We start from the raw sequence: 26351 nt of genomic DNA, 5'->3' as shown, positions 1-26351 counted from the left end.
TTAACACCACATTAAAATCTATGTATTTTTACAATTCCCATTCTATCACAGTATTCATTTATGCAGATCTAAAATAAAATGGGTGTACATTGTGTGTCTGTGTATAACTGTGTGTGTATTGTGTGTCTGTGTATAACTGTGTGTGTATTGTGTGTCTGTGTATAACTGTGTGTGTATTGTGTGTCTGTGTATAACTGTGTGTGTATTGTGTGTCTGTGTATAACTGTGTGTGTATTGTGTGTCTGTGTATAACTGTCTGTGTATTGTGTGTCTGTGTATAACTGTGTGTGTATTGTGTGTCTGTGTATAACTGTGTGTGTATTGTGTGTCTGTGTATAACTGTGTGTGTATTGTGTGTCTGTGTATAACTGTGTGTATTGTGTGTCTGTGTATAACTGTGTGTGTATTGTGTGTCTTTGTATAACTGTGTGTGTATTGTGTGTCTGTGTATAACTGTGTGTGTATTGTGTGTCTGTGTATAACTGTGTGTGTATTGTGTGTCTGTGTATAACTGTGTGTGTATTGTGTGTCTGTGTATAACTGTGTGTGTATTGTGTGTCTTTGTATAACTGTGTGTGTATTGTGTGTCTGTGTATAACTGTGTGTGTATTGTGTATCTGTGTATAACTGTGTGTGTATTGTGTGTCTGTGTATAACTGTGTGTGTATTGTGTGTCTTTGTATAACTGTGTGTGTATTGTGTGTCTGTGTATAACTGTGTGTGTATTGTGTGTCTTTGTATAACTGTGTGTGTATTGTGTGTCTGTGTATAACTGTCTGTGTATTGTGTGTCTGTGTTTAACTGTGTGTGTATTGTGTGTCTGTGTATAACTGTGTGTGTATTGTGTGTCTGTGTTTAACTGTGTTAGTGGATGTTGGGGTCCTGGAGGCGTTGAGAGCTCTGTTCTGAGCTTGTCTGAAAGCATCACGGCCCCTCAGCCTCTCTTCATATAAATAACCTTTACCCAGCCCCTTAACGAGCCTCACCCAACCCCTTAACGAGCCTTAACGAGGTGCCCCTCCTCTCTCTCCACTGTGTCGTGACTGGGATGAGTTGTGATAGCTGGATGACTAGTTGACCAGTGGCTCCAGGGCCTGAGAAGTCATCACCTTCTGCCCCCAGAGCCCAGCCCAATGAGAGCTCTCAGGGAGAAGATAAGGAGGACGTCTTTGTAATTAGTTGTTCTGTAGTGGCCGTGGGCTTCTAAAGGGCTTGCTGCTATTTGCCCTCCTCTGTGGCCGTGGGCTTCTGAAGGACTCTCCTCTGTGGAGGGGCCGTTGTGTCTGAACAATAGTCTGCTGCTTTGAGACTGTCTTCATACGAACCCTTTATCTAAACCCCACACCTTTTACACCAGGCCTTGTGTAAGTTACCTTCCTGTTTTTAATCACATTATATTCTCTCTGCTCCTATCTACTCATGTATAATATTCATTTGCTGATGTGATGATTCACAGGAAGACAAGTCCCTCCAATCTAGACCTTTCATTTCTCCTATTGGTGGAGGGACCTAGTGCTCCACAGACAGTAATGACTCCTATTGGTGGAGGGACCTAGTGCGCCACAGACAGTAATGACTCCTATTGGTGGAGGGACCTAGTGCGCCACAGACAGTAATGACTCCTATTGGAGGAGGGACCTAGTGCTCCACAGACTGTAATGAGTCCTATTGGAGGAGAGACCTAGTGTGCCACAGACAGTAATGACTCCTATTGGTGGAGGGACCTAGTGCGCCACAGACAGTAATGACTCCTATTGGAGGAGGGACCTAGTGCGCCACAGACAGTAATGACTCCTATTGGAGGAGGGACCTAGTGCTCCACAGACTGTAATGAGTCCTATTGGTGGAGAGACCTAGTGTGCCACAGACAGTAATGAGTCCTATTGGTGGAGAGACCTAGTGCTCCACAGACAGTAATGACTCCTATTGGTGGAGGGACCTAGTGCGCCACAGACAGTAATGACTCCTATTGGAGGAGGGACCTAGTGCTCCACAGACAGTAATGACTCCTATTGGTGGAGGGACCTAGTGCGCCACAGACAGTAATGACTCCTATTGGTGGAGGGACCTAGTGCGCCACAGACAGTAATGACTCCTATTGGTGGAGGGACCTAGTGCTCCACAGACAGTAATGACTCCTATTGGTGGAGGGACCTAGTGCTCCACAGACAGTAATGACTCCTATTGGTGGAGAGACCTAGTGCTCCACAGACAGTAATGACTCCTATTGGTGGAGGGACCTAGTGCGCCACAGACAGTAATGACTCCTATTGGAGGAGGGACCTAGTGCTCCACAGACAGTAATGACTCCTATTGGAGGAGGGACCTAGTGCTCCACAGACTGTAATGAGTCCTATTGGTGGAGGGACCTAGTGCGCCACAGACAGTAATGACTCCTATTGGAGGAGGGACCTAGTGCTCCACAGACTGTAATGAGTCCTATTGGTGGAGGGACCTAGTGCTCCACAGACTGTAATGAGTCCTATTGGTGGAGGGACCTAGTGCTCCACAGACAGTAATGACTCCTATTGGTGGAGGGACCTAGTGCGCCACAGACAGTAATGACTCCTATTGGAGGAGGGACCTAGTGCTCCACAGACAGTAATGACTCCTATTGGTGGAGGGACCTAGTGCGCCACAGACAGTAATGACTCCTATTGGTGGAGGGACCTAGTGCGCCACAGACAGTAATGACTCCTATTGGTGGAGGGACCTAGTGCTCCACAGACAGTAATGACTCCTATTGGTGGAGGGACCTAGTGCGCCACAGACAGTAATGACTCCTATTGGAGGAGGGACCTAGTGCTCCACAGACAGTAATGACTCCTATTGGAGGAGGGACCTAGTGCTCCACAGACTGTAATGAGTCCTATTGGTGGAGGGACCTAGTGCGCCACAGACAGTAATGACTCCTATTGGAGGAGGGACCTAGTGCTCCACAGACTGTAATGAGTCCTATTGGTGGAGGGACCTAGTGCTCCACAGACTGTAATGAGTCCTATTGGTGGAGGGACCTAGTGCTCCACAGACAGTAATGACTCCTATTGGTGGAGGGACCTAGTGCGCCACAGACAGTAATGACTCCTATTGGTGGAGGGACTTAGTGCGCCACAGACAGTAATGAGTCCTATTGGTGGAGAGACCTAGTGCGCCACAGACAGTAATGAGTCCTATTGGTGGAGAGACCTAGTGCGCCACAGACAGTAATGAGTCCTATTGGTGGAGAGACCTAGTGCGCCACAGACAGTAATGAGTCCTATTGTAGAATGAGAGAAGAGATGAAGACAGCCACACACTAGAAGCCCTGTAGCCAGTAAGTGGAGCTGAGGACAGCTGCAGGGTTGTTAGTGTGTGGATATGTGTCCTTTCTCCAGTAAAATAAATATAGGATGGTTATGACATCGATGGCCTCTAGTCTGTTTGCTACTCTCAGTGAACACGCCCCCTTTATCCTCTCTGCATTGAGCTGCCGTTTCCCCTTAATGATGGGACAATGGGAGCAGTAATACTAATGAGTGTCTGTTTCATTAGGAGGCTGTTGTTCCCTAGACACCTCCAGGCCTGTAGGAGCCGGGGGTATGAACCAGGGACAAGGGAGGGCAAGGGGAGCAAGCTAGCGTTCCTCCCTACTCAGGCAGCTTGCTGTGGGGCTAATGGCTCGCTGGGCTGAGCTGGTCGAGGCCCACAGTCGCTCCAACCTTCAACTCTCTGACTAACATAGTGTTCCTATTTTCAGTCCTCCGTGGCTGGGGTGGTGTCCCTGGCTGGGGGGGAGGTGTCCCTGGCAAGGCATCTTCCTCCTTCAGCTCAGGAATGCACACGCAGGAGCAACCCTGTTCCCTGGTTTTCCCTGTCCATGTCTCTCTTACAGTGGCTAACAATATAGTCTCTACTGCCTTTCCTAGCTTGATTGGGTGATGGGCTTTAAAATGACAGCCCTGTCAGGATATCTCAGCATTTCAGTGATCTGAACCTTTTGCCTCTGGTCCTGTGTGTTTTCAAAAACTGGAAACAGGAAGAAACCTATTTGTAGTTTGTGTGTTTGTGTGTGTGTGTGTTTGTGGCGTGGTGGCCCTGTGAAAGAGCCCATTGTGTGTGGGGGGTGGGGGGGGGGCAGCAGCAGGTGTCTTTGATTTGGCAGACCAGGCTGTGGAATTTCATGCCTCAGGAGCTGCACGGCCATCCTCTGATCTTCTACCGTAAAGTAGCCAACAGACAGGAAGTCACTTTACCTCTACTTCCTGTTTACTATCCTCACTCAGAGTTGGTCTGCTTCACGCTGTTGTCACTAGTTACCACAGCCATCAAAATAGCTTGTTGGTCTTAATTTAAGCTTAGGTATAAGGTTAGCAGTGTGTTTAAGGTTAGGTTTCAAATCAGATTTTAAGAAGAGAGATTGTAGTCGTGGGTGGAGTTTAGCCAGAATTTAGACTTTGTGGCTGTGGTAACTATTGAAGACCGCTTCACACACAAGGCTGGGATATTATTATGCATTTACTGTAAATGATAACGACACATTTCATTTGTTGAGCACTTTTAATTTACAGACAGAAATCACAAAGCTCTTTACATTGTGAGCAACCATGTTATCACCCTATCAAAGAGCACAACAGTGTCTCAATGAACCTCTCTTTATACCAGAGATTGAAGGAGAAGAGCGAGAGAGAGGCGAGCTCACAGAAAGAGAACGAGGAAGACTGTTAACAGATACTGAGGGCGCCAGTGGAGGGATGATTGTAGAGAGACATGGGGGATGCTGCGAGGGAGGGAGGGGACAGTGTGATATGTGAAGGTAGTGATGTAGAGAGAGGAGGGGGAGGCTGCGAGGGAGGGAGGAGATAGTGTGATATGTGAAGGTAGTGATGTAGAGAGAGGAGGGGGAGGCTGGGTCGGGGGGAGATGCGGGTGAGGAGGGGCTGCAGATGTGAGGGCTGTTAATCCCGGGCGGTTAATTGTGCGCTCCAGGATGGCATCTTGTCAGCAGAGATAAGTTGTCACGTTTTCCACTTGAGCTGAGACTAAACGATAGTCCAATAAGTTATGTCTGTCCTTGAGGCTGTCTGTTCTGTTCTGGGCAGCAGGCGCTACATCAGTGTGATAGGAGCTCGCTCCGTGCCAGCAGCCCCCCCAACCCCACTGTCCACATCAGTCCCGCCGCCCACGCTGATATTGATGGGAACTGAATGTTATTTTATTCCGCCGCAAGTCACAGCTGTCAGCTCAGCGCATGAAAAGTGAAGCGTCTCGTGGCCTCCTAGCCTGATATCCTGGGCCAGCCAGGGGAGGCGGAGGAGAACAGCCAAATGAATGGCAGCTTCATCCACTGGCTGCTATGAATGGCTCCATAGAGCTGGACACATCCACACTCAGACCCTGTATTACTGCTTCCCTAGCTGGACACATCCACACTCAGATCCTGTATTACTGCTTCCCTAGCTGGACACATCTACACTCAGACCCTGTATTACTGCTTCCCTAGCTGGACACATCCACACTCAGCTCCTGTATTACTGCTTCCCTAGCTGGACACATCCACACTCAGCTCCTGTATTACTGCTTCCCTAGCTGGACACATCCACACTCAGCTCCTGTATTACTGCTTCCCTAGCTGGACACATCCACACTCAGACCCTGTATTACTGCTTCCCTAGCTGGACACATCCACACTCAGACCCTGTATTACTGCTTCCCTAGCTGGACACATCCACACCCAGACCCTGTATTACTGCTTCCCTAGCTGGACACATCCACACTCAGCTCCTGTATTACTGCTTCCCTAGCTGGACACATCCACACTCAGACCCTGTATTACTGCTTCCCTAGCTGGACACATCCACACTCAGACCCTGTATTACTGCTTCCCTAGCTGGACACATCCACACTCAGCTCCTGTATTACTGCTTCCCTAGCTGGACACATCCACACTCAGCTCCTGTATTACTGCTAATAATAGTCAAAGACCCCAGCCACCCTAGTTATAGACTGTTCTCTCTACTACCGCATGGGAAGCAGTACTGGAGCACCAAGTCTAGGTCCAAGAGGCTTCTAAACAGTTTTTACCCCCAAGCCTTAAGACTCCTGAACAGGTAACCAAATGGTTACTCAGACTATTTGCATTGTGTGACTCCCCCAACCCCCCTTTTACGCTGCTGCTACTCTCTGTTTATCTTATATGCATAGTCACTTTAACTATACATTCATGGACATACTACCTCAATAAGCCTGACTAACAGATGTCTGTATACAGCCTTACTCTTATACTCTTATTTTCATATGTCTTTTTACTGTTGTTTTATTTCTTTACTTACCTACACACACACACACACACACACACACACACACACACACACACACACACACACACACACACACACACACCTTTTTTTGGCACTATTGGTTGGAGCCTGTAAGTTAGCATTTCACTGTAACGTCTTTCACTGTAAGCAGTCTTTTAGTACATTTTAGGAAGCCGGGTTCATTTTCTGACCTGGGCTTCGTGGAATTTCTCTGCTTTTTATTCAGGAAACACGTTGATGTGGTCCAAAAGAACTGATGTGTCGATAGCACAGAGGTAACGAAGGAACAGGGAAGAACTGATGTGTCGATAGCACAGAGGTAACGAAGGAACAGGGAAGAACTGATGTGTCGATAGCACAGAGGTAACGAAGGAACAGGGAAGAACTGATGTGTCGATAGCACAGAGGTAACGAATGAACAGGGAAGAACTGATGTGTCGACAGCACAGAGGTAACGAAGGAGCAGGGAAGAACTGATGTGTCGACAGCACAGAGGTAACGAAGGAACAGGGAAGAACTGATGTGTCGACAGCACAGAGGTAACGAAGGAACAGGGAAGAACTGATGTGTCGATAGCACAGAGGTAACGAAGGAACAGGGAAGAACTGATGTGTCGATAGCACAGAGGTAACGAAGGAACAGGGAAGAACTGATGTGTCGACAGCACAGAGGTAACGAAGGAACAGGGAAGAACTGATGTGTCGACAGCACAGAGGTAACGAAGGAACAGCGAAGAACTTTAATTGCTTTTGTTTTGGAGGGAGTATTTTATAGCGCCATAATGGTTGTATTCGGCGCACGTGACAAATAAACCTTGATTTGATTTGATAATTATAAATATGAATACAATTCAGAAATGCCAGGTTGTAGATAATCTCATTTCCGTATTTGCACGATATTAAAGGAGTCTAAACAAAGATACCTACCTTGTCAGCGGCTTTCCTGCATAAATACCTGGTTTTATACAGTTCCAATTTTGTCGCACAAAACCATTCAAAAGAAGTCCGATGAGTCCGATGAGTCCGATGAGTTTTCTCCCACTTTTCCCGAAGTATTTGCATGACATCTGTGATTATAGTATGAAATTGACAATCGTTACTATAGAAACAAATACATGCAACATGTCTATTGTCAAATTTTCACTAATGCTGATTATCAAGGTGTTGGAAAGATTTTTCAAATACTGTGAGGAACTATTCTAATAATTGGATGTAAAAATAAACATGCGGACTTCGTTGACTTGCAGTGTGAGGTGAGGAAGCTCATTCCTTTTTCTCCCTAATTTCCTGATATCCAATTGGTAGTTAGTCTTGTCCCATCATTGCAACTCCTCTACGGACTCGGGAGTGCCGAAGGTTGAGAACCATGCGTCCTCCGAAACACAACCCTGCCAAGCCGCACTGCTTCTTGACACACTGATCGCTTAACCCGGAAGCCAGCCGCACCAATGTGTCGGAGGAAACACCGTACATCCGGCGACCGAAGTCAGCGTGCATGCGCCCGGCCCGCTTCAAGGAGTCTCTAGAGCGCGATGGGACAAGGACGTCCCAGTCGACCAAACCCTCCCCTAACCCGGACAACGCTTGGCCAATTGTGTGCTGCCTCATGGGTCTCAGTCTGGGCTCGAACCCGGCTCTGTAGTGACGCCTCTATCACTGCGATGCAGTGCATTAGACAGCTGTGCCACTCGGGAGGCCAAGAAGCTCAGCTTTATTAGTGTTGGTGAGTTAAGACTCTCAGAAATCAGACATCCCCGAATGGGCCCTTTCCTTCATTGAACGTTTGCGAGAAGCAGGCCAGGTGTTTCTATGCTCAGGGGTGTGCAGTCTGTCTACATTAACAGGACAGAGAAACCAGACACATGCTCATTGCTCACATGGCGCGTGTAAATGATGGTATGAAATAAACCACAACTTGTTTCTCACAAGTGTAGCAGGTTGTGGGCTCTGCTAACAACGTTTCCACTCCGAGAATGAGAACGGTAAATTACTATAATTAATACATCCATTAACAGAAATTAATGTAACTAAATGACAGGGATAAATGGTAAATTGCCTATTTTACAAACAGTAGGCTAACACGTGCATTCATAAAAGAGCATTGCGGGCCGTCTCTGTGTAGCCCAGGCTACTATTCTACTTAGCAGGGATAGGAGGGCGTTCATTTTGTTTTGGTCTCGCCTAGGGCGGGTTATGGACCAGGACCGGCCCTGATCAGCGTTGATTAGTCTAGAAATTAAGAAAAGATTCTGTATCAAATGATACTGTACCAGGCCAGGTTGGAGAGGATTGGCCAGTTGTCCGTTTGACAACCTTAGCACGTTATAGGCATCAGAGCCAGAACAACATTGTCCACTGCTGTTGAATAATGAATGAATAGTCAGACACTTCCCCTAAAATGTAAAATAACTATTTATTTATTTATTTATTGACTAGCAAGCAATGAAAATGTGCATTGAATAAAAGAAAGTCAACACATCAAAGTGCCATATTCTATAGAGCTGAACACCCCCGCACCTAGCAGATGAGCTGCTCCAGCATCAAAGTGCCATAGTCTATAGAGCTGAACACCCCCGCACCTAGCAGATGAGCTGCTCCAGCATCAAAGTGCCATAGTCTATAGAGCTGAACACCCCCGCACCTAGCAGATGAGCTGCTCCAGCATCAAAGTGCCATAGTCTATAGAGCTGAACACCCCCGCACCTAGCAGATGAGCTGCTCCAGCATCAAAGTGCTATAGTCTATAGAGCTGAACACCCCCGCATCTAGCAGATGAGCTGCTCCAGCATCAAAGGACAGTTGGAAAGAGGAAGAGATGTAGAAAGTTTAATAGACCAAGTTAGCAAAACAACTGCTTATAATCATTAGTAAAGTTTATCTACATGGAAATAAAGTTAAATATATATATTTTTATCCTAAAATGAATGTAGGCATGTTTTAAATGCTTTTGAGGGTTATTTTATTTTCATGACAGTCTTCATCCATAACTGTCAGTTACAGGGTTATTACATTACCTTCACAGCCCTAGCTGCTGTTTACTCTTGCGTACTCAACATATTTGAACATCTTCTTGTTGTCGAGAAGCGGTATTATCTAACGGTCTGTCTCTTTCCCTGTAGACACGGGTCTGGGAGAGTCTGTGTGCTCCAGCCCCTCCATCTCCAACACCACCAGTCCTAAGATGGACCCGCCCCCCTCGCCGCACGCCAACCGCAAGAAGCACCGCCGGAAGAAGAGCACCAGCAACTTCAAAGCCGACGGCCTCTCTGGTACTGGGGAAGGTAACGCCATCTCCCCTCCCCTCTCCGTTTTCCAGCCCTGGTCCGCCCGCTAAAACGCTCCCCCTAGCTAACAAACACCTAGTCTATACACTAGCTGGGTCCTAGGTGCTAAGCTGCTCTGCTATTGAATGAATGCGTCTGGAAAAGAATGGAGCAACAAACCTAGGAAGTACAAAACTATGATGAACCTGGTGATTTTAGATAACTAATGATTGTCAACGATGACCTAACATCTGACTTAATATCTGACCCTAAAGCTGTCTTGGACCAGGTAACTCTTTTAAAGAGATTTTATTCCAATGATCTTTAACCAGATAAATAAATGGTACATTAATTAAATGAATGAAATAAGGTATTTGAATATGATAAGGCACCGTATGCTGCCGTAGGAACAGGTATGGGAAACGCAGCCATGTCTTCCCACGAGCCCCCTGACATCATTCTGCTTGTGGAAGGGGGTTCTCCATTCTTTTCTCTCATCCCTCCATTCCTCCTCTCTGTCTGTCTGTCTGTCAGTCAGATGTGTGTTTTCAGCACTGCTAATAGTCAACATGACATACTACTCTGTCACAATGAATGGCACTGAATGGCTTGCTCTTAAACACACGTTTACTTGTGGATACACAGATTTATAGGCTCAAATACACCGTCTTGGGGTATCAAACACACTGATGCATCCTCACTCATGCGCACACACACACACACACACACACACATACACATAACGTCACCCACCATTGTGAATGGGAGTGGAACAGATGCAGAGTTGGTAGCAGATGTGTGATGTAATGTGTAGCACTTCCATCAGAGGGAATCACGTGGCTGACAAGACAAGTGCCTGTCTTCTGTCTCTGTCTGGGGTCACTCCATCTCCTCTCCTGCCTGCTTGCCTGGCTGGCTGGGACTGGGAGGAATACTGGAGCCGATAGACATTACTGGGAATGGGACATAATATATTTCACCTAGCTCGCAAACAGGCTATTTTGAATGGAGGAAATGTATTAATTGAAATTACTATGTGTGTTGCTCATTTGTGTTTATCTGAGGTGAGTGATCTGACACCGTTTGAAATCATTGTATCACCCAGCGTGCTTTATGAAACTACCAAAGGTGTCCAGCGACTGGTTCATATCTTCGCTCTTGAAACTGATTTAATATTTGTCCAATCTCCTTCATAGTTAGAATGGGACTGTCAGTAGTAGCAGCCATTTCATTGGCTGCTGACCATAAAATGTATTTTTTTGTATATAATATTTCCACCATCGTTTCCTATGACTGTGAAAGAGCTGGACATCAGAACAGCTATCGCTAACCTTGATTTGGACAAGGTGAAACTTATATTGATCATCCCGGGCCAGGCCCAAAGGAGGAGACGGAGACGGCGCTATAGAGGCCGGCGTGCAGGATACATGACGAGACTATATCGGAGAGTGGATAAACCACCTCTACCCACGGGCTATTGGCGAACATGCAATCACTGGAGAATAAACTGGATGAGCGCCGTTCGAGACTATCCTGTCAACGTAATCTGAAGAACTGTAATATCCTGTGTTTCTCTGAGTCGTGGCTGAACAAGGACATGGTAAATATAAAACAATGTTGTTATTCTATACAGCGGCAGAACAGAGCAGTGGCATCGGGGAAGCTCAGGGGAGGTGCTGTCTCTTATCAACAGCTGGTGCGCAATCTCTAATATTAAGGAAGTCTCGAGGTTTTGCTCGCCTGAGTTAAAATACCCCATGATAAGCTGTAGACCATACTATTTACCAAGAGTAAATACTGTCCTTTCCCAGCTGGACAAAAGGAACAACTACGTGAGAATGCTGTTCATTGACTTCAGCTCAGCGTTCAACACCATAGTCCACTCCAAAGCTCATCACTATGCTAAGGACCCAAACACCTCCCTCTGCAACTTGATCCTGGATTTCCTGACGGGCTTGACGAGCTTGAAGTTCCTTGTGTCCACATCACTAAGGAATTATCATGGTCCATGAAGAGAGCACAACAACACCTCTTCCCCCTCAGGAGGCTGAAAAGATTCTGCATAGGCCCTCAGATCCTCAAAAGGTTCTACAAGCTGCACCACTGAAAGCATCTTGACTGGCTGCATCACCTCTTGATATGGCAACTGCTTGGCATCTGGCAAGCGGTACCGATGCACCAAGTCTGGATCCAACAGGACCCTGAACAGCTTCTACCCCCAAGCCATAAGACTGCTAAATATTTAGTCTGGGTAGCTATTGGTTAACTATTTGACTATCTGCATTGACCATTTTTACACAAACTCTTTTGACTCATCGCATACGCTGCTGTTACAGTTCATTATCATCCTGTTGCCTAGTCACTTTCTCTACCTATATGTACATATCTACCTCAATTACATCGTCCTCCTGCACATTGACTCAGTACTGGTACCCTGTGTATATAGCCAAGTTATCATTGGCTCGGTACTGGTACCCCATGTATATAACCAAGTTATCATTGACTCAGTACTGGTACCCCGTGTATATAACCAAGTTATCATTGGCTCGGTACTGGTACCCCGTGTATATAACCAAGTTATCATTGGCTCGGTACTGGTACCCCGTGTATATAGCCAAGTTATCATTGGCTCGGTACTGGTACCCCGTGTATATAACCAAGTTATCATTGGCTCGGTACTGGTACCCCGTGTATATAACAAGTTATCATTGGCTCGGTACTGGTACCCCGTGTATATACCCAAGTTATCATTGGCTCGGTACTGGTACCCCGTGTATATAACCAAGTTATCATTGGCTCGGTACTGGTACCCCGTGTATATAACCAAGTAATCGTTGCTCATTGTGGATTAATTCCTTGTGTTACACACTTTATTCAAAAAATGTTTTAGGTGGAGTGTGCTTCCTTCACACCCCCAACCCAGCACGCTTTTCCCGAAGGCCGAGCGTTTTGAGACGATCCCCCAGCCAGACGGCCTCTGAAGGCCGAGCGTTTTGAGACGCTCCCCCAGCCAGACGGCCTCTGGAGGCCGAGCGTTTTGAGACGCTCCCCCAGCCAGACCTGCCTCTGAAGGCCGAGCGTTTTGAGACACTCCCCCAGCCAGACGGCCTCTGAAGGCCGAGCGTTTTGAGACGCTCCCCCAGCCAGACGGCCTCTGAAGGCCGAGCGTTTTGAAACGCTCCCCCAGCCAGACGGCCTCTGAAGGCCGAGCGTTTTGAGACGCTCCCCCAGCCAGACGGCCTCTGAAGGCCGAGCGTTTTGAGACGCTCCCCCAGCCAGACGGCCTCTGTGCAGCCCCTTCGCCCCATTCGTCAGCGGGGCACTTAAGTGAAATATTATAAATAATCCACCGTATTGAAATCTTTTATCAGCTGTGGCACTTTCATTATTCAATAAGCGATTAGTAACAGTCTCCCAATTTAGCCATTAAGCACCACGCGACAGCGTGGGGCCTCTCTACGCCTGTCACACCACGACCCAGATGAAGTATCAGCCTGTCACACACACCCGTTATTCATGAGGCGAGGGACCGGGGCGGGCCGCCCTCTGCTCCACTCTGGTCCGTCCCCACCCTCGCCGCTCCTTCTCCTTTAGCCCAGGTAGGGCCACCGTGAGGTTATACATCACTCTCTCTCTCCATGTCTCTCTCTGTGTCTTTCTCTCCTCTCTCCATGTCTCTCTCCTCCCTCTCATCTCTCTCTCCTCCATGTCGCTCTCTCCATGTCTCTCTCTTTCCTATCTCCTTCATTTCTCTCTCTCCATGTCTCTCTGTGTCTTTCTCTCCTCTCTCCATGTCTCTCTCCTCCCTCTCATCTCTCTCTCCTCCATGTCGCTCTCTCCTCTCTCCATGTCTCTCTCTGTGTCTTTCTCTCCTCTCTCCATGTCTCTCTCCTCCCTCTCATGTCTCTCTCCTCCCTGTCATCTCTTGCTCCTCCATGTCTCTCTCTCCTCTATCCATGTCTCTCTCTCCTCTCTCCATGTCTCTCTCTCCATGTCTCCTTGGTGTCTCTCTCCTCCCTCTCATTTCTCTCTCCTCCATGTCTCTCTCTTCTCTCTTTCATGTCTCTCTTTCCTCTCACTCTCTCTCTCCTCTTTCCATGTCGCTCTCCTCTTTCAATGTCTCTCTCATCTCTTGTCTCTCCTTGTCTCTTTCCTCTCTTGTCTCCTTCTCTCCATGTCTCTCTCTCTCCTCTCTCTCTCTTTCATCTCTCCTGGTCTCTTTCCTCTCTTGTCTCCTTCTCTCCATGTCTCTCGCTCCTCTCTCTCTCTTTCATCTCTCCTGGTCTCTTTCCTCTCTTGTCTCCTTTTCTCCATGTCTCTCTCCTCTCTCTCTCTCTCTCTCTCTCTCTCATCTATCTGGTCTCTTTCCTCTCTTGTCTCTCCATCTCCATGTCTCTCTCTCCTCTCTCTCTCTCATCTATCTGGTCTCTTTCCTCTCTTGTCTCTCCATCTCCATGTCTCTCTCTCCTCTCTCTCTCTCATCTATCTGGTCTCTTTCCTCTCTATGTCTCTCCTCTCTCTCTCATCTATCTGGTCTCTTTCCTCTCTTGTCTCTCCTCTCCATGTCTCTCTCTCTCATCTATCTGGTCTCTTTCCTCTCTTGTCTCTCCTCTCCATGTCTCTCTCTCTGTTTTCTATTTCTCTTTTGTTTTCTTTCTCCTTCAGATGTTAGTAAATATACATAAAAAAATTGTGTTAATTGTCTGATATTACATTATACCCACCATGCTTTCCATGTGTGTGTGTGTGTGTGTGTGTGTGTGTGTGTGTGTGTGTGTGCGTGCACACGTCTGTGTGTGAACTGAAAGGGATACTTCAGGATGGGATACTGAAAGGGATAGTTCAGTTAGCGCAATGCCTGGAAGTCTATGGTATCTACTAGCATGCTAACAGTTACCATAGACTTCCAGTCATTGCGCTAACGCTAGTTAGCAACGTCCTTCAAACTGCACACAGGCACCTAACAAATGGTATCCACGATTTCATCGGACTCTGGGGAAGTAGATAAAGGGCTTCATTGCCAACATCCTGAAGTATCCCTTTAAGGTTGTGAGGAAACAGCAGGATTCCTACATGACTAAAACAGGGGATCCTTTTAGTTCTAATGAAAAGCTACTTGCTCCCTCTCTTCCTCTCTTCTCCCTCTCTCCCTAAAACAAAGATGCCACTCATCCTCTTCCTTTCTTCCTGCCACTGAGCCAGACCCCCCTCCCCCCACATGCTTGACACGTGGAGACCCCCGAATCTCTACCCCTCCATCCCTCTCCTCCCCCTTTCCTCTCTTTCACAGCCACCTGCATCAGGTGTATCACTCCTCCTCTGCTCCGTCGATCACAGCCCACAATTAACTGTCTCTGTAAGAGCACCTCGTTAGTTGCCTAGCACCCCTGGTTACATACACTACAGCACGGGGTCCGGCTCCTCGCTGCGCGGGACCTTTGAAAGGGGATCTGACCGCGAGCCTGCTGGAGATACCAAAGTTGTCCCTCAGATTGGAGACTGGGGACATGAAAGCGCCCCTTTGGCCCCTTTGAGATGGGAGGTGGAGATAAGGCCTCACACAGAGCGGCAGACCAGCTGCAGATCCCTCCCTCCTGGAGGGAGAAAGAGGCATTCCTGGAGAGGAGATGTTAGTCAGGACAGAACGCTCTCTATGATCTGGTATGGGATCAAAGGATCAGGTGGTTAGATAGCAGACTGGGTGATTGGGGGATTCATTCCACACAGGTTGTTAGAGAGAGCAGAAGTGGGTGTGGTTTGTGACTGAAGCATCTTGATGCATCTATCATTTAGCCCTTAGAGGGGAGGTGGGTCTGCCGAATCGCTTTGGCCATTTCCCTAAAATGGAAGATAATTAAGGTCACTTTGTAGCCATAGAGGTACAGCAGGTGTGACACCTAAAGGTCAACTTGTTAAAGGTCCCAGGTGGTCTTTCCCATGCAGAAAACCATCATTCGTTGGATGTACAAAGGACCGAAGTAAAAAGGACCCAAATATTTTAGACGCCACACACACACACACACACTGCAGTGTGTGGGTGCAGATGTAAATGACTTGAACATATATTGGGGTATTTCTTTGTGATTGCTCCAGATTCCTGTGTGTGGGAGAATAGCGCCTTGAAGGACAATAAGACCGAGGCTCGTACAAGCAGTCTAACATTTAAACCTCACACACCCATTACCAGAATGTTCCCTTGTCCTATGCTGTAGCGGGGGACCGGTACTTTCTCTTCTGATATCGTTGTGTGGCAAATGTTCTTCGTAGCCTCGGGGGATGTTGGGAAATAACAGTAGCGTCGGCGGGGGCTGTGAGGGTTCAGGGGCGAGATGCGAGGGGGAATAAGTGTATTTAGAGTGTAGTATGTACCTCATTATAGAAGGTGAAAGCAGAAGTCACATAGTCTAGGACCTGAACACATTCAGTGGGAGAGGGAAACATTTTACCCCTCTGCCCCCCTCTGATAACCTTTTCTTAGCTTGGATTTGTTTAACATCTAGTTTTTAAACCAGTTCTATTCGACTTGTTCTATATATTTTTTGAGTTTCCATTCTGTGCACATGCCACTGCCAGGTTGGTAAATTAGAACTCTCTGTGAATGATGTTAAGGCAGTACTGTTCAGCTTCAACTGTTCCTGTGTTGCTTTTACTGCTGACTTGTGATTTGTCACTGCATCTCACCTTAGCCCCTCCCACACAAGTCCATGCCCAGCCCATGACTCCCCCCCCCCCCCCCCCCCCCCCCTCTAGTGTTGCTGGTTGATTTATACCTGACTACTCCCCCTCTAGTGTTGCTGGTTGATTATACCTGACTACTCCCCCTCTAGTGTTGCTGGTTGATTATACCTAACTACTCCCCCTCTAGTGTTGCTGGTTGATTATACCTGACTACTCCCCCTCTAGTGTTGCTGGTTGACTATACCTGACTCCCCCCCCCCCTCTAGTGTTGCTGGTTTCTTATACCTGACCTCCCCCCCTCTAGTGTTGCTGGTTTATTATACCTGACTCCCCCCCTCTAGTGTTGCTGGTTGACTATACCTGACTCCCCCCTCTAGTGTTGCTGGTTGACTATACCTGACCTCCCCCCCTCTAGTGTTGCTGGTTTATTATACCTGACTCCCCCCCTCTAGTGTTGCTGGTTGATTACACCTGACTACTCCCCCTCCAGTGCTGCTGGTTGACTATACCTGACTCCTCCCCTTCTAGTTCTGCTGGTTGATTACACCTGACTCCTCCCCCCCTCTAGTGCTGCTGGTTGATTACACCTGACTCCTCCCCTCTCTAGTGCTGCGGGTTGATTACACCTGACTCCTCCCCCTCCAATGCTGCTGGTTGATTACACCTGACTCCTCCCCCTCTAGTGCTGCTGGTTGACTACACCTGACTCCTCTTCCTCTAGGGCTGCGGGTTGATTACACCTGACTCCTCCCCCTCTAGTGCTGCTGGTTGATTACACCTGACTCCACCCCCTCTAGTGCTGCTGGTTGACTACACCTGACTCCCCTTCCTCTAGTGCTGCTGGTTGATTACACCTGACTCCTCCCCCTCTAGTGCTGCTGGTTGATTACACCTGACTCCTCTTCCTCTAGGGCTGCTGGTTGATTACACCTGACTCCACCCCCTCTGGTGCTGCTGGTTGATTACACCTGACTCCTCTTCCTCTAGTGCTGCTGGTTGATTATACCTGACTACTCCCCCTCTAGTGTTGCTGGTTGATTATACCTAACTACTCCCCCTCTAGTGTTGCTGGTTGATTATACCTGACTACTCCCCCTCTAGTGTTGCTGGTTGACTATACCTGACTCCCCCCCCCTCTAATGTTGCTGGTTTCTTATACCTGACCTCCCCCCCTCTAGTGTTGCTGGTTTATTATACCTGACTCCCCCCCTCTAGTGTTGCTGGTTGACTATACCTGACTCCCCCCTCTAGTGTTGCTGGTTGACTATACCTGACCTCCCCCCCTCTAGTGTTGCTGGTTTATTATACCTGACTCCCCCCCTCTAGTGTTGCTGGTTGATTACACCTGACTACTCCCCCTCCAGTGCTGCTGGTTGACTATACCTGACTCCTCCCCTTCTAGTGCTGCTGGTTGATTACACCTGACTCCTCCCCCCTCTAGTGCTGCTGGTTGATTACACCTGACTCCTCCCCTCTCTAGTGCTGCGGGTTGATTACACCTGACTCCTCCCCCTCTAGTGCTGCTGGTTGATTACACCTGACTCCTCCCCCTCTAGTGCTGCTGGTTGACTACACCTGACTCCCCTTCCTCTAGTGCTGCTGGTTGATTACACCTGACCCCTCCCCCTCTCGTGCTGCTGGTTGATTACACCTGACTCCTCCCCCTCTAGTGCTGCTGGTTGATTACACCTGACTCCACCCCCTCTAGTGCTGCTGGTTGACTACACCTGACTCCACTTCCTCTAGTGCTGCTGGTTGATTACACCTGACCCCTCCCCCTCTCGTGCTGCTGGTTGATTACACCTGACTCCTCCCCCTCTAGTGCTGCTGGTTGATTACACCTGACTCCACCCCCTCTAGTGCTGCTGGTTGACTACACCTGACTCCCCTTCCTCTAGTGCTGCTGGTTGATTACACCTGACTCCTCCCCCTCTAGTGCTGCTGGTTGATTACACCTGACTCCTCTTCCTCTAGGGCTGCTGGTTGATTACACCTGACTCCACCCCCTCTGGTGCTGCTGGTTGATTACACCTGACTCCTCTTCCTCTAGTGCTGCTGGTTGATTACACCTGACTCCTCCCCTCTCTAGTGCTGCGGGTTGATTACACCTGACTCCTCCCCCTCCAATGCTGCTGGTTGATTACACCTGACTCCACCCCCTCTAGTGCTGCTGGTTGACTACACCTGACTCCCCTTCCTCTAGTGCTGCTGGTTGATTACACCTGACCCCTCCCCCTCTCGTGCTGCTGGTTGATTACACCTGACTCCTCCCCCTCTAGTGCTGCTGGTTGATTACACCTGACTCCACCCCCTCTAGTGCTGCTGGTTGACTACACCCGACTCCACTTCCTCTAGTGCTGCTGGTTGATTACACCTGACCCCTCCCCCTCTCGTGCTGCTGGTTGATTACACCTGACTCCTCCCCCTCTAGTGCTGCTGGTTGATTACACCTGACTCCACCCCCTCTAGGTGCTGCTGGTTGACTACACCTGACTCCCCTTCCTCTAGTGCTGCTGGTTGATTACACCTGACTCCTCTACCTCTAGTGCTGCTGGTTGATTACACCTGACTCCTCTTCCTCTAGTGCTGCTGGTTGATTACACCTGACTCCTCTTCCTCTAGGGCTGCGGGTTGATTACACCTGACTCCTCCCCCTCTAGTGCTGCTGGTTGATTACACCTGACTCCTCTTCCTCTAGGGCTGCGGGTTGATTACACCTGACACCTCCCCCTCTAGTGCTGCTGGTTGATTACACCTGACCCCTCCCCCTCTAGTGCTGCTGGTTGATTACACCTTTCTACTTTTTTAGTCTTTATATTTGTGTTGTCTTCAATCTTCTCCGCTGTCCTCTTCTCTCCATCTCTCCTCCTGCCGCCCGTCGGGACGCAGCCAAACGTCAAGCGTGGAAACTTAACCGCGTCGGTAGTCTGCGTAACATATACAGTAACAGCAACTGGGAAGGTAACTAACTAACTGACTGGTTAACCCACCATAATGGAGAGAGTAACAGCAACTGGGAAGGTAACTAACTAACTGACTGGTTAACCCACCATGATGGAGAGAGTAACAGCAACTGGGAAGGTAACTAACTAACTGACTGGTTAACCCACCATGATGGAGAGAGTAACAGCAACTGGGAAGGTAACTAACTAACTAACTGACTGGTTAACCCACCATGATGGAGAGAGTAACAGCAACTGGGAAGGTAACTAACTAACTGACTGGTTAACCCACCATGATGGAGAGAGTAACAGCAACTGGGAAGGTAACTAACTAACTGACTGGTTAACCCACCATGATGGAGATAGTAACAGCAACTGGGAAGGTAACTAACTAACTAACTGACTGGTTAACCCAACATGATGGAGAGAGTAACAGCAACTGGGAAGGTAACTAACTAACTAACTGACTGGTTAACCCACCATGATGGAGAGAGTAACAGCAACTGGGAAGGTAACTAACTAACTGGCTGGTTAACCCACCATGATGGAGAGAGTAACAGCAACTGGGAAGGTAACTAACTAACTGACTGGTTAACCCACCATGATGGAGAGAGTAACAGCAACTGGGAAGGTAACTAACTAACTAACTGACTGGTTAACCCAACATGCTGGAGAGAGTAACAGCAACTGGGAAGGTAACTAACTAACTGACTGGTTAACCCACCATGATGGAGAGAGTAACAACAACTGGGAAGGTAACTAACTAACTGACTGGTTAACCCACCATGATGGAGAGAGTAACAGCAACTGGGAAGGTAACTAACTAACTAACTAACTAACTGACTGGTTAACCCACCATGATGGAGAGAGTAACAGCAACTGGGAAGGTAACTAACTAACTAACTGACTGGTTAACCCACCATGATGGAGAGAGTAACAGCAACTGGGAAGGTAACTAACTAACTAACTGACTGGTTAACCCACCATGATGGAGAGAATTCACACACCCAAGATGGCAGCCTTCCACTCCACCATGTCCACCTGTCTCCATCTTTGCCCTTTGACCTTTCTCAGTGGACATGTTTGCGCCTGATGTCCATGTGTACTTTCCTCTGCCCCCCCTGTCCCCCCTCTCACTGCCAAGTAAGACACCTTAGACACACAGAGCATCCTGGAGCATGCACTCTCTCTGGTGTCATAGACGTCAGTGTGTGTGTGTGTGTGTGTGTGTGTGTGTGTGTGTGGTGCCTTGTGACTTTTCTCCCCTGTGCTTCGGCAGTCCCCAACTTAACTCGTGGCTCATGGTTTTTACTGTATGTGATGGACAGCATCAGGCATCATAATCAACAGCAGGAAGAGTTCCCTATATTCCATTGGCCACCCCCCCACCTTTATATTATGTACTTGTTCAATAAGAAATAAATATTTATTTCTTGAGACGTGAGCAATTGCTGCACTATTTTCCAGGTTATTAATGCTGTAAAATGGTGGTAATACTATAGGGAGTAATGACCTGTTTCACCAAGCAATACTGTGTGCACTGACATTTAAGGCTTTTAATTTCTGTTTCCTGAGCCTCACCCCCCCTCCTTCCCCCTCTCCCTTTTTCCAGACTCATCCTCCCCCCTCATTGCAGTCCCCAGACCCACCCAACCCTACATACACCCTCTCTCTGTTGGGTTACTCTAGCAGGGCCTGGGCCCAAGCCCTGGTCCAGCCACATGTTTAGTGCTGCCTTTCCTCTGTACTGCCTGGAATTGGTGAACGGTCTGTATTATATTTGGGTGTGTATTGTTGTGCTGTTAAAGATTGGCCATGTCAGAGTTCACAAATTGCCCCGACGACAGCACCACTCTCTCTCTCTCGCTCTTTGCTCTCTCTCTCGCTCTCCCTTGTAGCTCAGAGTAGTGGTGTGATTACTACGAGTGGCGGGGCGATGGAGAGTGCGAGTGTGTGTCCCTGCGTGTGTGCCTGAAAGAGTATATCAAATAAAGGCTGGTGTGTGTGAGTGTGTGTGTGTGTGAGTGCACATTTCCCTTTGAGAAATCTCAGGTTAACAGATAGCTTATGTTGTGATACACATATCAAATCTAACCAAGGTCCTTCTCACACTGCCAGACAGGTTTCAATTCAGGCTGCTGTGGTATATCAGGGCAGTATAGGAGACAGACACAGGATGTGGTATATCAGAGCAGTGTAGGAGAGAGACAGGATTTGGTATATCAGGGCAGTGTAGGAGCCATACATGCTGTGGTATATCAGGGCAGTATAGGAGACAGACAGGCTGTGATATATCAGGGCAGTATAGGAGACAGGCTGTGGTATATCAGGGCAGTATAGGAGACAGACATGCTGTGGTATATCAGGGCAGTGTAGGAGACAGACAGACAGGCTGTGGTATATCAGGGCAGTATAGGAGACAGACAGACAGGATGTGGTATATCAGGGCAGTATAGGAGACAGGCTGTGGTATATCAGGGCAGTATAGGAGACAGGCTGAGGCAGCCTGTCATGACTCATGACTCAGTGGGCCTCCCAGTAATGGCCACCTCATTTCAGGGTTTGCAGAGGAAAAGTGGGGGTGGGAGTGTTAGAAAGGGGGGGTTACACAGTTGCACAGCCTAATGCCCTTTCATTTTTATTTTGAAATTCATTAATCGACTTGAGAATGAGGAGGGGGAGGAGCGATGGGGGTTGGAACAGTATTAATTTATGCCTCGGCTAGCTGGGCTCGGCTTTCTGCATTGTTGGTTTCCGTAATTGTCAAACAACCACCCCCTCTCTCCCCCTCTGCAGAGAAAAGCAGGAACATTTAATTATGATGAGAACATTGTTCCTGACCCCACAGGGCTTGTCAGCGTTTGAGGGGCGGGGCCCAATCTAGGACGAGACGACATCACAGTCCCAGGAGCTCTCTTACACAAATAGGGAGAGACACATCCTATAGGCCTCTTTAGGGACATTATTTGACCTCTGAGATGCATCAGATAGGCCTCTTTAGGGACAGTATTTGACATCTGCAGAAATACTTTAGGTCTTCAACTATAGCTATGTCTCTAAGATGAAAATAAGCTTTAAGGTTGTAGGATGAGACGGAAGAGGTTATTTCAGATGAATCATGTAATCTAAAGACAGTGAGACATCTTCAGTCTCTTTACCCATGCAGGAAGTTAAAGGCTCTTCAGGTTTCTAACTTATTTAGCCACAGGGCCTATCCTCCCATCCTTAGACAGGCAGAGAGAGATGTAGGGAGACAAAGGCCTTTCATTGTGGGTCTGAACACTCTGAAGCCAGAAGGGAACTTCAGCTTCACTGGTCTCTGAGAGGAAGCCAATTAGCTAAATGAGTGAGTGAGGAAAAGGAGGAGAGGAGTAAATGGTTTGGCTCCTCTAGCCTGACTCTCTCTCTCTCTCTGGCCGTTCTCCCTTTTCTCGGCTGATTAAACTTGTAATCTTCTCCCAGGGAGGTGATCAGACCTCCACTCCCAGACAGAACACATCACAAAGCTGTCAGTGATTACTAGTCTATTCTAACTGGTTCACTAGTGCTGGAATGTATTATTTGAAGTATATAGGTTTCATGCACTCCAGAGCCATAAGCTGTTAACGCAGCTACCACCAATGTAGCTAGCTTCCACTGATGACAAGTCAGTCACTACAAGACCGTGGTGCTGCTGCCCTCACCGGTTCCTCAGGTAGTCCTATTGAGAAGCCCTCTGATTAGCACATGCTGGAGGGCTGATGGGGGGTGGGGAGGGGGCTGATTGGCTCCTCATTATGTAATTGGGCCCCCTGTCCCTTCTCATTGGAGTACATTGTAAACAGAACCAGGTTGGTGTCTGATCTCCCTCATCAGAGGGTCTCTTGTTAGAACCAGCTGTGCCCTTCCCTCCCTTCCTACCCTGCCATGTTCCTCCACTTCACCTCTTCTTCAATCCCTCCTTTTGTTCTTAACAGCTTCCAAATGTGACCTCGCAAATGAGGCACACACACAATGTCAGGGCTTTGACGTGAACTGTGAAAGAGCCTGCGTCACTCTCTAAAACATAGGCTAAATGGGGCCAATGAGGACTATGTTGGGTGAGGTTTGGGTAGCAGATCCATGTGTTCCTCTCTAGGGTGGGGTTGTGATTGTAATGACTGGCCTTTATTCTGGACCACTGATAGCTAAGGGTCCTGGGGTGGCCACTGGGGGCCACAGGGCCCGTAATTGGGGGGATATCCTGGCCGCAGGGGGACGGATGTGGAGGGGTTCCAGAGGTCACTAGGATCTGTGGTAGAGCTGACAGAATGTTCTGCTCTGTTCCACTGAAAAAGGTTTTGACGAGATGGAATACAGCTACAGACAGAAGTGACTTTTGTAGCAGGTTAGGAGAATTAACATAGCAGGTTAGGAGAACTAGCGTAGCAGGTTAGGAGAACTAACGTAGCAGTTTAGGAGAATTAACATAGCAGGTTAGGAGAATTAACATAGCAGGTTAGGAGAATTAACATAGCAGGTTAGGAGAACTAACGTAGCAGGTTAGGAGAACTAGCGTAGCAGGTTAGGAGAACTAGCGTAGCAGGTTAGGAGAACTAACGTAGCAGGTTAGGAGAACTAACGTAGCAGGTTAGGAGAACTAACGTAGCAGGTTAGGAGAACTAACGTAGCAGATTAGGAGAACTAGCGTAGCAGGTTAGGAGAACTAGCGTAGCAGGTTAGGAGAACTAGCGTAGCAGGTTAGGAGAACTAGCGTAGCAGGTTAGGAGAACTAGCGTAGCAGGTTAGGAGAACTAGCGTAGCAGGTTAGGAGAACTAGCGTAGCAGGTTAGGAGAATTAACGTAGCAGGTTAGGAGAATTAACGTAGCAGGTTAGGGGAACTAGCGTAGCAAGTTAGGGGAACTTACTGGCACAGTGGCATTGTCATGCTGGAGGGACATGTCAGGATGAGCCTGCAAGAAGGGTACCACATGAGGGAGGAGGGTGTCTTCCCTGTAACGCACAGCGTTGAGATTGTCTGTAATGACAACAAGCTCAGTCCGATGATGCTGTGACAAACCGCCCCAGACCATGACGGACCCTCCACCTCCAAATCGATCCCGTTCCAGAGTACAGGCCTCGGTGTAACGCTCATTCCTTCAACGATAAACGCGAATCCGACCATCACCTGAGACAAAACCTTGAAGAGCACTTTTTTCCAGTCCTGTCTGGTCCAGCGTCAGTGGGTTTGTGATGTCTGGTGAGGACCTGCCTTAGAACAGGCCTACAAGCCCTCAGTCCAGCCTCTCTCAGCCTATTGCAGACAGTCTGAGCACTGATGGAGGGATTGTGCGTTCCTGGTGTAACTCGGGCAGTTGTTGTTGCCATCCTGTACCTGTCCCGTAAGTGTGATGTTCGGATGTACCGATCCTGTGCAGGTGTTGTTACACGTGATCTGCCGCTGCGAGGACGATCAGCTGTCCGTCCTGTCTCCCTGTAGCGCTGTCTTAGGCGTCTCACAGTACGGACATTGCAATTTATTGCCCTGGCCAATTCTGCAGGCCTCGTGCCTCCTTGCAGCATGCCTAAGAGATGTTCACGCAGATGAGCAGGGACCCTGGGCATCTTTCTTTTGGTGTTTTTCAGAGTCAGTAGAAAGGCCTCTTTAGTGTCCTAAGTTTTCTTAAAAGTGACCTTAATTGCCTACCATCTGTAAGTTGTTAGTGTCTTTACGAACGTTCCACAGGTGCATGTTCATTAATTGTTTATGGTTCATTGAACAAGAATGGGAAACAGTGTTTAAACCCTTTACAATGAAGATCGGTGAAGTTATTTGGATTTTTACAAATTATCTTTGAAAGACCTGAGTTTGTGTGTAATGCAGTGCATTAGATGTGTGTGTGGGTGTGTGTGTAGCAGTGCATTAGGTGTGTGCGTGTGTAGCAATGCATTAGGTGTGTGTGTGTGTGTAGCTGTGTGTGTGTGTAGCAATGCATTAGGTGTGTGTGTGTGTGTGTGTGTGTGTGTGTGTGTGTGTAGCAGTGCATTAGGGGTGTATGTAGCAGTGCATTAGGTGTGTGTGTAGCAGTGCATGAGATGTGTGTAGCAGTGCATGAGATGTGTGTGTGTGTGTAGCAGTGCATTAATGTGTGTGTAACAGTGCAATAGATGTGTGTATGCCACCAACCCTAAAAGTGACCCGCTCTCTCTCTCCCTCCCTATATCCCTCTGTCTTCCAGAACAAGAGGAGAACTTTGAGTTGACCATTGTATCATTGACGGGCCAGACGTGGCACTTTGAGGCCACCTCGTACGAGGAGAGAGACGCCTGGGTCCAGGCTATCGAGAGCCAAATCCTAGCCAGCCTGCAGTCCTGTGAGAGCAGCAAGGCCAAGGTACCGTACTACAATATTACAATACTGTTACACTACTGTTACACTAATATTACACTACGGTTACAATACTATACTATTACACTACGGTTACAATACTATACTATTACACTACGGTTACAATACTATACTGTTACACTACGGTTACAATACTATACTGTTACACTACGATACTATTACACTACGGTTACAATACTACACTGTTACACTACTGTTACACTACGGTTACACTACTATACTGTTACACTACTATACTGTTACATTACGGTTACAATACTATACTATTACACTACGGTTACACTACTATACTGTTACACTACGGTTACACTACTATACTGTTACACTACTATACTGTTACATTACGGTTACAATACTATACTATTACACTACGGTTACACTACTATACTGTTACACTACTATACTGTTACACTACGGTTACAATACTATACTATTACACTACGGTTACACTACTATACTGTTACACTACGGTTACACTACTATACTGTTACAATACGGTTACAATACTATACTGTTACACTACTATACTGTTACAATACTATACTATTACAATACGGTTACAATACTATACTATTACAATACGGTTACAATACTATACTGTTACACTACGGTTACAATACTATACTATTACACTACGGTTACACTACTATACTGTTACAACACTATACTATTACACTACGGTTACAATACTACAATATTACACTACGGTTACAATACTACAATATTACAATGCTGTTACAGTACTGTTAATGTACTGTTACACAATTACAATACTGGTACAGTACTATTACAATGCTGTTACAGT

General features: G+C 47.6%; 1 protein-coding gene across 1 annotated transcript in view; it reads left to right on the top strand.

Moving 5' to 3' along the window:
- LOC109886438 (arf-GAP with GTPase, ANK repeat and PH domain-containing protein 1-like) overlaps positions 1 to 26351 on the top strand; it is a gene marked incomplete at its 5' end in the record, with an annotated part of 64328 nt that overhangs the window by 29683 nt on the left and 8294 nt on the right. The window contains 2 exons of the mRNA XM_031817897.1: positions 9415 to 9576; positions 25377 to 25531. Coding sequence (XP_031673757.1) covers positions 9415 to 9576; positions 25377 to 25531 — 317 coding nt within the window. The remainder of the gene's footprint in view (positions 1 to 9414; positions 9577 to 25376; positions 25532 to 26351) is intronic.

The sequence above is a fragment of the Oncorhynchus kisutch genome, unplaced genomic scaffold, assembly GCF_002021735.2.
Source record: "Oncorhynchus kisutch isolate 150728-3 unplaced genomic scaffold, Okis_V2 scaffold1186, whole genome shotgun sequence".
Classification (NCBI taxonomy): Eukaryota; Metazoa; Chordata; class Actinopteri; order Salmoniformes; family Salmonidae; genus Oncorhynchus; species Oncorhynchus kisutch.
Note: the sequence above shows the minus strand (reverse complement) of the source record. Positions and strands in the feature narration are given on the sequence as shown.